This window comes from Geotrypetes seraphini, chromosome 4 (assembly GCF_902459505.1).
Source record: "Geotrypetes seraphini chromosome 4, aGeoSer1.1, whole genome shotgun sequence".
NCBI classification, from domain to species: Eukaryota; Metazoa; Chordata; class Amphibia; order Gymnophiona; family Dermophiidae; genus Geotrypetes; species Geotrypetes seraphini.
In genome coordinates, this window is record NC_047087.1 from 319,366,334 (window position 1) to 319,381,260 (window position 14,927).

General features: G+C 39.9%; 1 protein-coding gene across 4 annotated transcripts in view; it reads left to right on the forward strand.

Annotated features, from left to right (window-relative positions):
* GRK5 (G protein-coupled receptor kinase 5) overlaps positions 1-14,927 on the forward strand; it is a 331,566-nt gene that overhangs the window by 278,207 nt on the left and 38,432 nt on the right. For all 4 annotated transcript variants that reach the window (XM_033940660.1, XM_033940662.1, XM_033940661.1 and 1 more), the window contains exon 13: positions 13,423-13,560. In XM_033940660.1, coding sequence (XP_033796551.1) covers positions 13,423-13,560 — 138 coding nt within the window. The remainder of the gene's footprint in view (positions 1-13,422; positions 13,561-14,927) is intronic.

Sequence of the window (14,927 nt, forward strand, 5' to 3'; positions counted from 1 at the left end):
AAGAGTTCATTATACTGGAATTTGAGTTGTTGCAACTTTTTGTATAGTTCAGGATCGTACTGGTTATATAGTTGTGATTCAAAGGAATGGATGTCAGTTTCAAGAAGACGTAATTTAGATTTTTTTTGTTTCAATTGAAAAGCTGAGAAGCTTATGACTTTTCCTCGTAACCAAGCTTTGTAAGTTTCCCAAACTATGGAGAAGTCATTGACTGAAGAAATGTTGGTATCAAAGAATGATTGTGATTCTTCTTTGATATGTGCAATGAAAGATTCATCATGTAATAAAAAGTTATTAAATCTCCATTGCCTGAATGAGGATGACGCAGTCCAATTAAGATGACAGGAGACGGCCGCATGGTCTGAAATGGTAATGTCATGTATGCGTGATGAAGAAACAATGTTTAATAAATCTTTAGAACCAAGTATATAGTCAATTCTGGAGTAGGATTGGTGGGGTGCTGAGTAGAAGGTGAAATCCTTGGAAGATGGGTGTAGTATTCTCCAAATATCTGACCAGCCAAATGAATCCATTAAATTTTTGACGGTAGCTCTGACTCGAAGTTTTGCTGGACGGCAATTAGATGAGCGGTCGATGAAGGGATCCAAAGGGAAGTTGAAATCACCTGCAAAAATAGTGTCTGTAGCTAAAGAGGAATGGCACAACGTCTGGAAAGATTGAAAGAAAGAGGGGTCATCTGCGTTAGGGGCATATACGTTGAACAGTTTTATCGGTCTTCCAGCTATGAAGCCCTCCAGGAATGACCATCTACCCGAAGGGTCAAATTTGTGAGATTGAAGTTGAAAGTTAAGAGATTTCTTTATTAGGGTGATGACCCCATTTTTCTTACCTGAAGCCGGGGCAGCAAAACAATATTTAACCCACCCTCCGGTAAGTTTGTTAGCTTCTTCCGCGCTGATGTGTGATTCTTGCAGAAGACAAATGTCTGCTTCGAGGTGTTTAAGGTAATGAAGAATTTTTTTTCTTTTAATAGGGCTGCTAATACCTTTGACGTTCAGGGAGACAATATGTAGTTTAACCATTAATAAGCCGTTGATTGGATGGTTCCAGCACTGAGATTTGGAAGATTACAGCTGAGTATTGTACATCTTAGGATAGGACTTGAATGAGAGCAGGAATACCATGCATTGAACTTATGAAAGACCCAGTATATAAAAAAAGAGGGCAAAGATGAAAAAGAAAAAGGATGATTCAGACAATCAGAGGTCCGGATCAAAAAATAGATATAGATCCAGAGATGGGACCCCATGCTAACAAGAGGTGCTCAGCAGGCCCTCTACTCGAGCCAAGTGTGAATCACAGAAAGTAATATTTAAACCTCACGAACATTAGGTTAACTTGCAGTCCATGGAGAAAGGTCAGGTCATAGCTCCTACAGTGTGATCCAGAAAAGTTTGAAGGTCGGCTGGATCATCAAAATTCTTTGTGATGTTATGGTAAGTGACCTTCATCCTCGCAGGATAAAATAACCCGTATTGGGCTCCTATGTTTTTGAGTTGAGGTCTCATGGCCAGAAAGGCTTTTCTCTTTTGTGCTGTTGTTTTGGCCAGGTCAGGGACCAGTAAAATCTTTTTACCATCTATGAATATTGCAGGAGAAGATTTAGCTGCTTGCAGAATTTGTAGAGCTTGAGTAAAACGCAGCAATTTTATGATTATAGGTCTTGGGGGTTTGGTTGGCAGCGGCGGACCTGACGGGACCCTGTGCGCTCGTTCAATTTCAAGCGGGGGGTCAAATTGCAGCTTTAAGTTAGTAGGTATGAAGGAGAGCAGGAAAGACATGAGATCAGCACCTTCTGATGATTCTGGGATGCCAATAATACGGATGTTACTACGACGCATTCTGTTAGAAAGGTCCTCAATGTCACGTTGCAGTACAGATAGCTTGCGAAAGTCACGTTGTATTTCCATATACTGCGAATCATGCGTCGCTAGCCTTTCTTCAGCTAAATCTAAGCGTGCATTTTGTTGTTTTAATTGGGTAAGAATACCCCCGATTTCATTCTTGATGTCCGCTGTAGCGGCTAAGTTTTCCTGCATTAAATCCTTTAGCACGTGGAGATCGTGGGAGATTGAGTCGCCCTGCGCCGCGGCGCCAGGCGCGGCGGCCTTGATCGGGGAGGGCGGTTCATGTTTTGATCTTTTCGACGCCGGATGCGCCGTCTGCGGACCCGGTTGAGGGGCAGGATCGGGCTTATTAGGTTTGGTGGACATTCCGCAGCCGGCGGGCAGTAAAAGCTGACCTGAAAACGTGGTCCGTGAGGGTTAATTTTTGATTTTCGGTGAGGCTCGAGACGGAGCGAGGGCACTACGCGGCCATCTTGTAAGCGAGCACGTGACGTCCCCACCACTCAGAATTTTGTAGACTTCAGACATATCTCCCCTTAGCCGTCTCTCTTTCAAGCTGAAGAGCCCTAACCTTTTTAGTCTTTCCTCATACGAGAGAAGTTCCTTCCCCTTTATCATCTTGGTTGCTCTTCTTTGAACTTCTAGTGCCGCTATATCTTTTTTGAGATAAGGAGACCAGAACTGAACGCAATACTCAAAGGTGAGGTCGCACCATGGAGCAATATAGAGGCATTATAATATTCTTAGTCTTGATAACCATCCCTTTTTAAACAATTCCTAGCATCCTGTTTGCCTTATTGGCAGCCACCGCACTTCAGCGGAAGGCTTCAGTGTATTCTCTACGATGACACCCAGATCCTTTTCTTGAGCGCTGACCTCCAAAGGTGGTCCCTGGCATCTGCTAGGATTTGGTTTATTCTTCCCAATGTGCCGCCACTAAAAACAAGAGAAAAAGGAAACCAATATGGTTCTCCAAACTAGTGACAGAGAAAATATAGGCAAAAGAGTTGGTTTTCATGAAATATTAAAAAACCCAAGAGGAGGAGTGAAAAAGGACTACGGGGTGAAACTGAAAGAAGCCAAGAGAGATATATGTCTGGCGAAAGCGCAGGCGAAAAAACAAATGGCTAAAAATGTAAAACAGGGAGACAAAATTTTTTTCAGATATATTAGTGAAAGGAAGAAGATGAAAAATGGAATTGCTAAACTAAAAGATGCTGGGAACTGATATGTGGAGAGTGATGAGGAAAAAGCAAACATGCTAAATAAATACTTCTGTTCTGTGTTCACGGAAGAAAATCCTGGAGAAGGACTGATATTGTCTGGCAAAGTAACACGAGAAAATGAAGTAGACTTTACACCTTTCACAGAGGAGAGTGTTTATGAGCAACTTGAAAAACTGAAGGTGGACAAAGCGATGGGACCAGGATACTGAGGGAGCTCAGAGAGGTTCTGGCGGGTCCTATTAAAGACTTATTCATCAAATCTCTGGAGACAGGAGTGGTTCCTGGGGATTGGAGGAGAGCGGATGTGGTTCCTATTCACTAAAGTGGTCACATGAAGTGAGAAACTACAGGCCTGTGAGCCTCACTTCGTTTGTTGGAAAAATAATGGAAGTGTTGCCGAAAGAAAGGATAGTGTATTTCCTTGAATATAATGGGTTACAGGATCCGAGGCAACATGGCTCTACAAAAGGTAAATCATGCCAAATGAACCCAATTGAAATTTTTGATTGGGTGACCAGAGAGCTGGATCGAGGACATATGCTAGATGTAATTTACTTGGATTTCAGCAAAGCCTTTGATACAGTTCCTCATAGGAGGCTGTTGAACAAACTTGAAGGGCTGAAGTTAGGACCCAAAGTGGTGAACTGGGTCAGAAACTGGCTGTCGGACAGACGCCAGAGGGTGGTGGTTAATGGAAGTCGCTCGGAGGAAGGAAAGATGAGTAGTGGAGTCCCTCAGGTTTTGGTGCTGGGACCAATCCTGTTTAATATGTTTGTGAGTGACATTGCTGATGGGTTAGAAGGAAAAGTTTGCCTTTTTGCGGATGATACTAAGATTTGTAACAGAGTGGACACTGAAGAGGGAGTGGAAAATATGAAAAAGGATCTGCAAAATTTAGAGGAATGGTCTAATGCCTGGCAATTAAAATTCAGTGCAAAGAAATGCAGAGTAATGCATTTGGGGATTAATAATCGGAAGGAACCGTATATGCTGGGAGGTGAGAAGCTGATAGGCACAGACGGGGAGAGGGACCTTGGGGTGATAGTATCTGAAGATCTAAAGGCGAAAAACCAGTGTGACAAGGCGGTGGCTGCTGCCAGAAGGATGCTGGGATGTATAAAGAGACGTAGCCAGTAGAAAGAAGAAGGTGTTGATGCCCCTGTACAAGTCAATGGTGAGGCCCCACTTGAAGCATTATATTCAGTTTTGGAGACCGTATCTGGTGAAGAACGTAAGAAGACTTGAAGCGATCAAGAGGAGGGCAATGAAAATAATAGGAGGCTTGTGCCAAAAGACGCATGAGGAGAGATTGGAAGCTCTCCCTTTCACTTTTAGACCTAGCTTTATTTGTAAAACATTTTCAATTACCCTCCTGTTGTTTTTCCTTAAATGTTCTTCTACTTTCTTTAACAATTGTAGTTCACTCCTCTTTCCCTATGTATCACTAATTAATTGTGTACATCGATTGTATGTTTACCTGTATAAATTGTTTTATTTTGTCCCTCCTAAAAAAAACAACCTTTTATTGTTATACGCATTGAAAATATTTGATATTGTGTTTATATAAAAATTTTAATAAACTTGAAACTATACCCTAGAGGAAAGTAGGAACAGGGGAGATATGATTCAGACGTTCAAATACTTGAAGGGTATTAACGTAGAACAAAATCTTTTCCAGAGAAAGGAAAATGGTAAAACCAGAGGACATAATTTGAGGTTGAGAGGTGGTAGATTCAAGAGCAATGTTAGGAAATTCTACTTTAAGGAGAGGGTGGTGGATGCCTGGAATGCGCTCCCGAGAGAGGTGGAAACAGTGACGGAGTTCAAAGAAGTGTGGGATGAACACAGAGGATCTAGAATCAGAAAATATTAAATATTGAACTAAGGCCAATACTGGGCAGACTTACACGGTCTGTGTCTGTATGTGGCTGTTTGGGGGACGATGGGCTTGAGAGGGCTTCAAGGTCTTCAATGGAGGGTGTAGATGGGCTGGAGTAGGTTTTGACGGAGTTTTCGGCAGTAGGAACCCAAGCACAGTACCGGGTAGAGCTTTGGATTCTTGCCCAGAAATAGCTAAGAAGAGAAAATTTAAAAAATTTAAATTGAATCAGGTTGGGCAGGCTGGATGGAACATTTGGGTCTTTATCTGCCGTCATCTACTATGTTACTATGTCACTTATCTCTGAGTATTAGATCTACTCCTTGGGAACTGCCAGGTAAAGGCGATCTGGACTGGCCACCGCTAGTCAGGATGCTTCAATCTGACATATAGCACATTTAATTTATTTATTTTACTTCGGGTTATTTGTTATATTGCCTTTCAAACAGAATATCAAAGCGGTTTACAGAGAAGTTTAAGCAACAGATAAATTGATTAATTTGTTACTAAAAATCTAACAGAACATGATAGATACAACAAAGAGGAGAACAATTTTTCTTTGCTAGACATTAACCAAAAAGAACAATGATACACATTAGGGAAAGATCAAAAAACAGATATCCGCCCCCGCCAGTCATGGCTCCAAATGGGAATCGTATATTATTTCCAAAAGCTTGATTGAGCAACCATATCTTCATACCTATTCTAAATATTGAATAAGTTCATGTCTGAGGTATTGGGGAAGAGAATTCCAGCAGTAGAGCATGAAGAATCCCACTGTTTGTTTTGCAGATGGTGCAAAATGCAGCAGTCAAGCTGATTTTTGGGTTACAGAAATTTGACCACGTGACACCCCTTTACCAGGCGTTGCATTGGTGGCACTTGTGAAATTCAAACTAGGTTGCTTTTGTTTTAAGGCTGTATTTGGTTTGACTCCTAAATATATAAATGAGCTTTTTTCTTTTACAGCTAATACACATAGAACATAAGAATTGCCGCTGCTGGGTCAGACCAGTGGTCCATCGTGCCCAGCAGTCCGCTCACACGGTGGCCCTCTGGTCAAAGACCATCACTCTAACTGAGACTAGCCCTACTTGCGTACGTTCTGGTTCAGCAGGAACTTGGTTAACTTTGTCTTGAATCGCTGGAGGGTGTTTTCCCCTATGACAGACTCCGGAAGAGCGTTGCAGTTTTCTACCACTCTCTAGGTGACAAAGAACTTCCTTACGTTCCTATGGAATCTATCCCCTTTCAATTTTAGAGAGTGCCCTCTCGTTCTCCCTACCTTAGAGAGGGTGAACAATCTGTCCTTATCTACTAACTCTATTCCCTTCAGTACCTTGAATTGAATGTTTTGATCATGTCCCTGCCCAATCTCCTCTGTTTGATGGAGAAAAGGCCCAGTTTCTCTAATCTTTCACTGTACGGCAACTCCTCCAGCCCCTTAACCATTTTAGTCGCTCTTCTCTGGACCCTTTCGAGTTGTACCATGTCCTTCTTCATGTGCGGCGACCAGTCCTGGACGCAGTACTCCAGGTGAGGGCGTACCATGGCATGATAACCTCCTCCGATCTGTTCGTGATCCCCTTCTTTATCATTCCTAGCATTCTGTTCGTCCTTTTTGCCGCCTCCATACATTGCGCGGACGGCTTCATCGACTTGTCGATCAGAACTCCCAAGTCTCTTTCTGTTACAAGTACCACCCCAGACATCCTGTATTTGTGCATGAGATTTTTGTTACCTACTTGCATCACTTTACACTTATCCATGTTGAACCTCATCTGCCATATCAATGCCCATTCCTCGAGTCTGATTATGTCATGTTGCAGATCTTCGCAATCCTCCTGTGTTTTCACTACTCTGAATAACTTCATATCGTTTTAAATTTAATCACCTCACTCGTCGTACCAATGTCCAGATCGTTTATAAAGATGTTGAGCACGGGTCAAAGCACCGAGCCCTGTGGCATCCCACTGGTGACACTCTTCCAGTCCAAGTATTGTCCATTTACCCCACTCTCTGTTTCCTATGCTCCAGCCAGTTTTTAATCCACGTAAGTATTTCACCCTCGATTTCATGGCTCGCAATTTTCTGAAGTAGTCGTTCAAGCAGAACCTTATCAAACACCTTCTGAAAATCCATATATACAATGCCACTGGGTCACCCTTGCCTATTTGTCTGTTTACTTCCTCAAATAAGTGCAGCAAGTTCGTCAAACACAATCTGCCTTTGCTAAAACCGTGCTGACTGGTCCTCATTAGAGAATGACACGGTGGTAATTACCCGCAGCTAGCCGCAGGTAACCCGCCAAAACGGTGGGGGGGGAAGTGCTCACTGCGGGCATGGGGACAAGGCCATCCACTGCCCCGTGGAACAGTGAATGGGTTTGTCCCCTCAGTTAAGGGAGGGAAGGCACGCGGTCACCAATCGCGCACAGCCCCCTCCCTACCTCCGGTGAAATCTATCTCCCTCCCTCTCCCTTACCTTCGTGGCGCTTAGAAAATAAACTGAACCCTTCAAAACTTGCCTGCAGTCGCGTTTGTGTGGGTGGAAGCTTCTCCTCTGACGCAACTTCCGGTTGCAGCAAAGGAGAAGCTTCCGGCCACACACACGCGACTGCAGGGTGGCATAGGCAGGTTTTGCCAGCATCAGTTTAAATGGGGATGTCTCAATGGTAATGCTCCTTCCTGATAAGCAACCTCCATTGTGGACGACGGCCACCCAGAGAAGGCAAATTAAAGGAGCAGCTGGACAGCTAAGCAGGTGGAGAGGGACAAGAAGGAAGCGCCTCGCTTGTTAACTGTGCTCTTGAAAATTGTGTTGTTTGCCAGTGCGGTTTCCTTATATTAGGTTTTTCAACATGGAAAGCAATTATGAATGCCCTTTGGAGTTCTGTGTGCTGCAGGCCTGTTACTGTGGGGCGGCTGATGGCTCGACTCGTGGTGCAGGCCTTTGACGTGCTTGCTGAAATCTGTAGACGACAGACGAGCTCAGAATATATATATGTGAGAAAATTCTGGGTCGGGAAGGGGTTTAGGGAGGACAGAGCGTTAATGATAAGATGAAGTGAGTATGGTGAGAGCTTATAATTTAATATGAGATGTGAAAAGCCTGTTGTGAATAAATACTGTATTCGTTGGGGTTTTTAATTCATTGTTCCTTGTAGTTAGTTAACTTATGAGATTCTTTTTATTTTTTTTTTATTTTTTATTTTTTTAAATCTTTATTCCTTTTTATTTCTTTCAACAAGTGTACAGTATTATTACAATTAATTTACATAACACACTTGGCATTCTTAAACAATATTATTATACATGTTTTTATTCCCTCCCCCACCTCCCACCCTTTTCCATATCAATAAAATATTCCTTACAAATTTATATATAATTATATATCCCTTTTTGATAATACAATTAATCTGACATGAAATCTGTCCCTCCCCCCATCCTTCTTCCTCAAACACTTTAAACATTTTATTATACCCAGTAATGCACAACAATAAATATCCCATCCTATTACATATATCTCCTTATTTTTCATAACAACATATTTCCAATATTTTTCCCTCCCTATCCCTCCCATCCCATCCCATTTCTATATATTATCCCCTAAGGAAAAAGAATAAACTTTACTCGTTATAATATTCAATTAATGGCCTCCACACCTCTTGAAATCTTTTAAAATACCCCTTCTGTATCGCAAGAAATCTTTCCATCTTATACATATGACAAACTGAGTTCCACCAAAAATTACAATTCAATCTAGAACAGTCTTTCCAATAAGTTGTTATCTGTTGAATTCCCACTCCCGTAAGAATTAACAATAATTTATTGTTTGCTGTAGATATTTGGCATTTGGCCCTCATACACATTCCAAAAATCACTGTGTCATAGGATAAAGCCACATGACTCTCCATCAACATATTAACTTGATCCCATATTGATATCCAAAATGCCTGAATACATGGACAATAAAATAAAAGATGGTCTAGCGTTCCAACTTCAATTTTACAATGCCAGCATCTATTAGACTTAGAGCAATCTAATTTTTGTAATCTAGTAGGGGTCCAGAATGCTCTATGCAACAAAAAGAACCATGTTTGCCTAATAGATTCTTAAGAATGCTTATCTATATAATGGATTGTTATTCTGGAAATGAATTATAGGGGATTTAAGGATAGGGATGCTATAGATATTAAGGGGTTTAATGAATAAAGGAAAGGTAACATAAAAGGATATTTATTCTGTTTTTATGGGAGTGTGACATCAATTTTACTAGGGTATTTATTTATTTATTTTTTAATTTCTTTATTCATTTTTTCATATTACAACAAGTGTATCAGAAAAATACATATAATCTTATAAACACTCACTTGATTTTCCTTCATGAATACTTTAAGTACAATATATCATTCATATTCATATTTTTATAATGTTTTAGGGTATTTACCGTATTAAAGCTTAGTACAAGATTTGAGGTAATAAATTTTATGAGCTTTTAAGGTAATAAAATATTTTATTTTATTTTTTGCACTTTTTGATTTAGATAGTTTGGGGAAGTTTGATATAATATACTTGCAAGTTCATGGGAAAATAAATATAGAGTTGATATTTAATGTATCTGCAAATTATATTCTCTGTCTATTAAAATTTAGTTTGGGGATTTTATGTATGTATATAAGAATTTATAAAAGGGTATATTGCTATACTACTTTTATATTTTAATTGATTTTGAAAAGGGTACACTTTTTTATTATGATATATTTTATTACAGGTATTGATAATTTGATTGTGGGGAGGGGAGGGTGGGTCATGGGTCCATCTATATGCATCTAAGCTGACCATGGAAAAAGCAAGGGAGTGGGGGGGATTGGGGGTTTAGGATTTTAGGGGTAGGGTTAGGGAGGGTTCTGGGAGGGATAGGGTCCTGGATATGTATAAGGAATTATTCATTAGGGTATATTATAGAGGGAAAGGAACATACTTTGAGTGTTATTGTGCATCATTTGAAATGTCCTTAAAAAATATTTTCATTAAATGTCAATGGTCTTAACCATCCAATTAAGAGGAAAAGAACACTTAACTTTCTAAAAAAAACAGGATGCCGCCATATATTATATTCAAGAAACACACTTAAATGACAGGGATTTTAGGCTATAAATATGAAAAGATGAATGCGGATATGTTGGAGAATAACAAAGTATTTAAATTAATATGGGGACTGTTGACATCCTTTGTTAATTCAACATAATTGTCTTTATTTAATTTCTGTCTATTTTTATGCATATCCAGGGTGGGGTGGGTGGGTAGGGGAATATTTTGTTAGTTAATTTTTTGATTGTACTGTTGAAAGGGTGGGGTGGGATATTTTTCTTTGTATTATTATTGATGGAATTTAAGTGCTTATGTTGATTATTAATGTTTGTAAAATTCATGGCACTTGTATTAGTTTTGAAAATTAATAAAGATTTATAAAGCCCGCGGAGAAATGGCAGATGAAGTTCAATGTGGAGAAATGCAAGGTAATGCATTTAGGAAATAAGAATAAGGAATACGAGTATACAATGTCAGGTGCAACTCTGGGGAAGAGTGAACAAGAAAAGGACCTGGGTGTAATGATAGATAGGACCCTGAAGCCGGCGGCACAATGCGCGGCAGCGGCAAAGAAGGCAAATAGAATGTTGGGCATGATAAAGAAAGGAATCTCGAGTAGATCGGAGAAAGTTATAATGCCGCTTTATAGGGCAATGGTCAGACCACACTTGGAATACTGCGTCCAACATTGGTCTCCCTACCTAAAGAAGGATATAAAACTGCTGGAGAGGGTGCAGAGACGAGCAACAAAACTGGTGAAGGGTATGGAGAAACTGGAATACGAGGACAGACTTATAACACTAGGATTGTTCTCCCTTGAGAAAAGGAGACTGCGTGGGGATATGATCGAGACCTTCAAAATACTGAAAGGAATCGACAAAATAGAGCAGAGAAGATTATTTACATTGTCCAATTTGACACGGACTAGAGGACATGAAATGAAGCTAAGGGGGGACAGGTTCAGGACTAATGTCAGGAAGTTCTGCTTCACTCAGAGAGTGGTTGACACCTGGAATGCCCTCCCAGATGAGATTATTGCGGAATCGACCGTCCTAGGCTTCAAGAGCAAACTAGATGCATATCTCCTTAAGAGAGGCATGTAAGGATATGGTGGACTATAAATTACGACAGGTGTACACCTGCCAGGGCCTCCGCGTGTGCGGATCGCCGGACTTGATGGACCGAAGGTCTGATCCGGAGATGGCATTTCTTATGTTCTTATGAAGGTAAGGGGGAGGGGTGGAGATAGATTTCGCCGGAGGGAGAGAAGGAAGGAAGGGGCCGCGCATGTGATCGTTGACCATGCGACTTCCCTCCCTTAAGTTTCTTTACGCCGTGAAGGTAAGGGGGAGGGAGGGAGATTCTCGGGCCGCTGAAGGGCGGTGAGGTGGTGAGAGGGAAGGGTGGATGCTGCGGGGAAGGGGCGGTGAAAGGGATGGCAGGTTCGGGGACGGGGCGGTGAAGGGGACGGTGATCCGGGGACGGGGCGGTGAAGGGGATGGTGATCCGGGGACAGAGCAGTGATGGGGACAGATTTTTTCCCCATGTCATTCTCTAGTCCTCATCAGCCCATGTCCGTCAAGATGATCAATGATGCAGTCCTTTATCAGCAACTCTACCATATTTCCCGGTACCGAAGTTAGACTCACCGGTCTGTAGTTTCCTGGATCTCCCCTTGAACCTTTCTTGAAGATCAGCGTAACATTCGCCACCTTCCAGTCTTCCGGAATCTTTCCCGATTTGATCGACAGATTGGCTATTAGTTGAAGCAGTTCAGCTATGGTTCCTTTCAGTTCCTTGATGACCCTTGGATGGATGCCATCTGGTCCCGGTGATTTATCACTCTTAACCCTATCAATCTGCCTACACACCTCCTCTAGGCTGATGGTCAATCCTGTCAGTTTTCTGTCTTCATTTCCAGCATATAGCCTGATGGGTTCTGGTATGCTGGGTACATCTTCGGTAAATACAGACGCAAAAAATGTGTTCAGTTTGTCGGCGATTGCTTTGTCCTCCTTTAGCACTCCCTTTATTCCATGATCATCCAACAGTCCCACCACTTCCTTCGCAGGTCGTTTCCCCTTAATATATCGAAAGAACGGCTTGAAGTTCTTTCCTCCTTGGCTATTTTTTCCTCGTAGTCTCTTTTGGCCCCTTTTACCGTCTTATGGCACCTGTGTTGATGTTGTTTGTGCTTGTTTCAGTTTTCGTCCGTTTTTGACCTTTTCCATTCCTTAAACGAAGTTTTCTTGTCTCTGATCGCTTCCTTCACCTCTATAGTGAGCTACCCCGGTTCTTTGTTCTTTTTTCTCTTTGATCCATGTTGATACGCGGTATATATGTACTGACAAAATGAATCTTTAATGTAAACCGTTTCTATCCCATGTACTGTCAAATGTATCTTTATTGTAAACCGCTTCAAACTTCAAGGTATAGCGGTATATAAGAAATAAATTATTATTATTATTATTATTATACATAGATTTTGTGCCTCAGTGACTGTGTCCTTAAAAAGTGACCAAGCTTGCTCTAGCGTTTTTATGGTGCTTATTCTCTTCTTAATCTTCTTCCCCACCATGAGTCTCATCCCTTCGTAATTCCCTTTTCGGAAGTTCAGTGCCATGGCTGTCATTTTGGACCAATGTTTCTCCCCTGCGTCCAGATTGAAGCAGATCATATTATGATCGCTGTTTCCCACATTTTGTTCCCCCGCCTTTTAAAGGATGTAAACTTAAAAAAACATCATCAGCATCTTCTTTCATACCAAGCAGCAGCATGAGGTAAAGAGTTAGATCAACTGCTTATGCTTACTGAAATTTATGGGGAATTTCGAAAACATTTAAAAACACGCCTGTTTTTGAAATATTTAGGTAGTTAATTTGTAAAATTTTTATTATGTAATAATCAGATCTTTTAGGGTATTTTACTCATTGGTTTTAACTTTTTAATTCTCTTCTTCTTTTCTTCTTTTCAATATCTTCTTTGTGACACACATGAAGGGGAGGGTAGTGAAAATAATTTTTACATAATATGATATACAATATGTAATGTATGATTGGAAAGTACTAGAAGGGTGGGGGGAGGGAGAGGGGATAAAAATATATTTAAAATATGATGTATTAGATATAAAAGTGATATTGTGTATTCATCAATTGTATTTTAATATTTTGTACACTTTATGTAAAATTTGAAAACGAATAAAAATTATAAATCAAAAAAAAAAAAATTCTCTTCAATTATATTGTATTTTAAACTATGTATTTGTAAATGTTGTAAACCGTATAGAACTTCACGGTTTTGTGGTATATAAATAAATTATTGTTATTATTATTATTAACATAGTTTGTATGTTACAGCTGTTAACCAAAGATGCAAAACATCGGTTAGGCTGCCAGGGAGAGCAGGCCGTAGAGGTGAAGAGGCATCCCTTCTTCAAGAGCATGAACTTCAAGCGCTTAGAGGCAGGAATTCTGCAGCCCCCCTTTGTTCCTGATGTAAGTATGAATTTTTTTTTTTTTTTTTATTATATTTTTTTTTAAATTTCTTTATTCATTTTATAACTTACATCAAGTGTACAGTAAATATCAAACAATTATAATACAACATCACTTGAAAATCTACAATATCTTACAACAAGAAGATTTAACCCCACCCCCTCCCAAATTCATATACAACTAAAATATATCACATGAAAATAATATCTTATGTCATTCATATATATATTCTTAGTGGAAAACCAAGAAACCCCCCCTCCCCAACCCAAATCCACATGTGTATTAAAATTGGGAAAAATGGTAAGTATGAGTTCTGATAACAGGAGAGGGATGGAGCTGATCTGTGTTGATTTTAAGTAACTGTGCCCCTTTCCTGCCTGTTGATACTCACTCAACCTTCCTTTCCCCTGCTCCCTATCATGTCATGTTCTGCTACATTGGAGCAGGGGTAGGCTACCTCTATTGCCACTGAATTTTATGCAAATTATATACAAAATGTCATTAATCAAAGTTTGTGTGATTTTAAATGCTATATTTTGCAAATATGTTCAAACTAGTCACTCTAGCTTCTTGTTTCCATCATTCTTAGTTACGGGCCTTGTATTCAGCTGGTAGCGATCAGTATTTTGCTGACTATTGTTGACATAAAGCCCAGAAATTCACTGCTGTGCCACGTTTGGGCACTTGCATTGAATTTCTGGGTTTCCAGAACTGGCTAATGTACGAGGGTCATTTCATAAATATGCACCCTATTTTTTTATTTATTTACATGTTTTGTTTTGGTTTTTTCCAAGTATTTTTTTTTTGTTTTGTTTTTAAATTCTTTATTCATTTTATAATTCACAACAAGTGTACAAAAAATATCAAACAATTAGAATACAATATCACTTGAAAATCTACCATATCATACAACAAAAATATATAACCCCCGCCCCCTCCCACTTCCATATACAACAAAAAATATACCACATGAATATAATAACTTATCATTCATATATATTATTAATAGAAATCCAACCCCCCCGATCCACATGTAAGAATTAAAAATTGGGAAAAGTGTAAATTATTCATTATAATAATTTAAAAATGGCCCCCACACATCCTTAAATTTATTATAGTAACCATTTTAAACTGCCAACACTCTTTCTATTTTAAACACATGACATACTGAATTCCACCAGAAACAATAATTCAGCCTTGTACAATCTTTCCAGTTATACGTTATTTGTTGAATGGCAACCCCTGTCAATATCATCAAAAGTTTATTATTTTTAGCAGATATTTGAGGCTTAGCTCTCATCAGCATGCCAAATAAAATTGTGTCGTATGATAATGCTACATAATTTTCCATTAAATGATTTATTTGA